The following is a 1,194-nucleotide window of genomic DNA, read 5'->3' as shown; positions in this document are numbered from 1 at the left end:
GACTGTGTGACGCCTGTGGTGATGTGCGCGCTCTCTTCCCTCCCCTCCCCTCCCCTCCCTCCTCATCTCGAGGACTGGGATGTGTGGTTGGAGGAAAGCTATTACGCCGCCCTCGTGTTTTCTTTTGCTCTCCCACTGTGTCGTGTGTGAGTGTGTCCTCGGTGCGTTCTCGTCCCTCCCTCCCTTCTCGCAGTTCCCTCCCGGGACCCTAAAAACAAATCATCGTGCGCGGAGTGGAAGTACAAAATGGACGCACTCCCACGGAGTAGCGGAGGATCATCACAACTATCCGGTGGACGCCCCGTCCCCCCACGGTTGTGAGCCCACGCAGTGCACGCTTGTCTCTGCTTGCGAGCGCTGTTTCCTCTCTGACCGAGTTGTGCCTGACATTTCTCTGCTTTTTCATCTTGTGTTCTCCGTACGCATTTGCGCCGAAGAGGCTCGGCGAACAGTCCAAGATAAAAAAATGCACACCGGCAACTCAGCGAACGATGTTCACTGGCGCGGGAGAAGACTTCAAAAAACAGAAGCCCCCACGGTGCAATGCGGCGCAAAGGGGGTTGGTCGATGCGCGTGCGCGGTGCTCCGTTCATGGTGTAGGCGGGCGGCTGGCGCTTACCCTCCGGACTGCTCGACTCCGCTCCTTCTCTCCTCATGCGCTGCGCTCGAAACCCACCTCTGCCTGCTGAATTGTTCTCTGCACCCCCCCCCCCTCCTCTGTTCTCGCTCCACACTTCCATACTCTGCAAAATCCACGCGAACACTGCTCTCGCGCGTCGTACAGATTCCGCAGTCTCTTCTCGCCCCACTCCCGCTATCCGAACCACCAACACAACAGCAAAAAGTGAACGCCCACGAAGCAAACACGCATTCATTGCCAAGAGTGAAGCGCGACTCTCCCGCATTCTTTCTCCGCCACCCCCCCCTCGAACCCTATACGTATTCCGCACTATCATGTCCGCTGCACAGCTGCTGCTCGCCGCCCTCGCGGCGTGTCTGTCCGTGGTGTCGGCGAAGTCCAAGGAGGAGTTCCCGCTGGTGTGGGTGTGCCTGGGCATCACGGTGGTGGGCGTGATTGCGGCGCTCTTCATTGCGTACAAGCGCCCCGACGAGCTGCACCTGCCCGGGTCGGTGGTGATGACGGCGGGTGAGAGCCAGGCCGCAAACGGCAAGCATACCGAGGAGCCCATCTAA

General features: G+C 59.8%; 1 protein-coding gene across 1 annotated transcript; it reads left to right on the top strand.

Moving 5' to 3' along the window:
- Positions 1-954: 954 nt before the first annotated feature.
- Positions 955-1,194, top strand: JKF63_03824 (uncharacterized protein; the record flags this gene model as incomplete). The annotated part of the gene is made up of 1 exon (XM_067899822.1): positions 955-1,194. One exon carries the CDS (start codon positions 955-957, stop codon positions 1,192-1,194), a length of 240 nt encoding a protein of 79 aa, XP_067755028.1.

This window comes from Porcisia hertigi, chromosome 31 (genome assembly GCF_017918235.1).
Source record: "Porcisia hertigi strain C119 chromosome 31, whole genome shotgun sequence".
Taxonomy (NCBI): domain Eukaryota; phylum Euglenozoa; class Kinetoplastea; order Trypanosomatida; family Trypanosomatidae; genus Porcisia; species Porcisia hertigi.
This window is presented reverse-complemented; position numbering and strand designations above follow the sequence as displayed.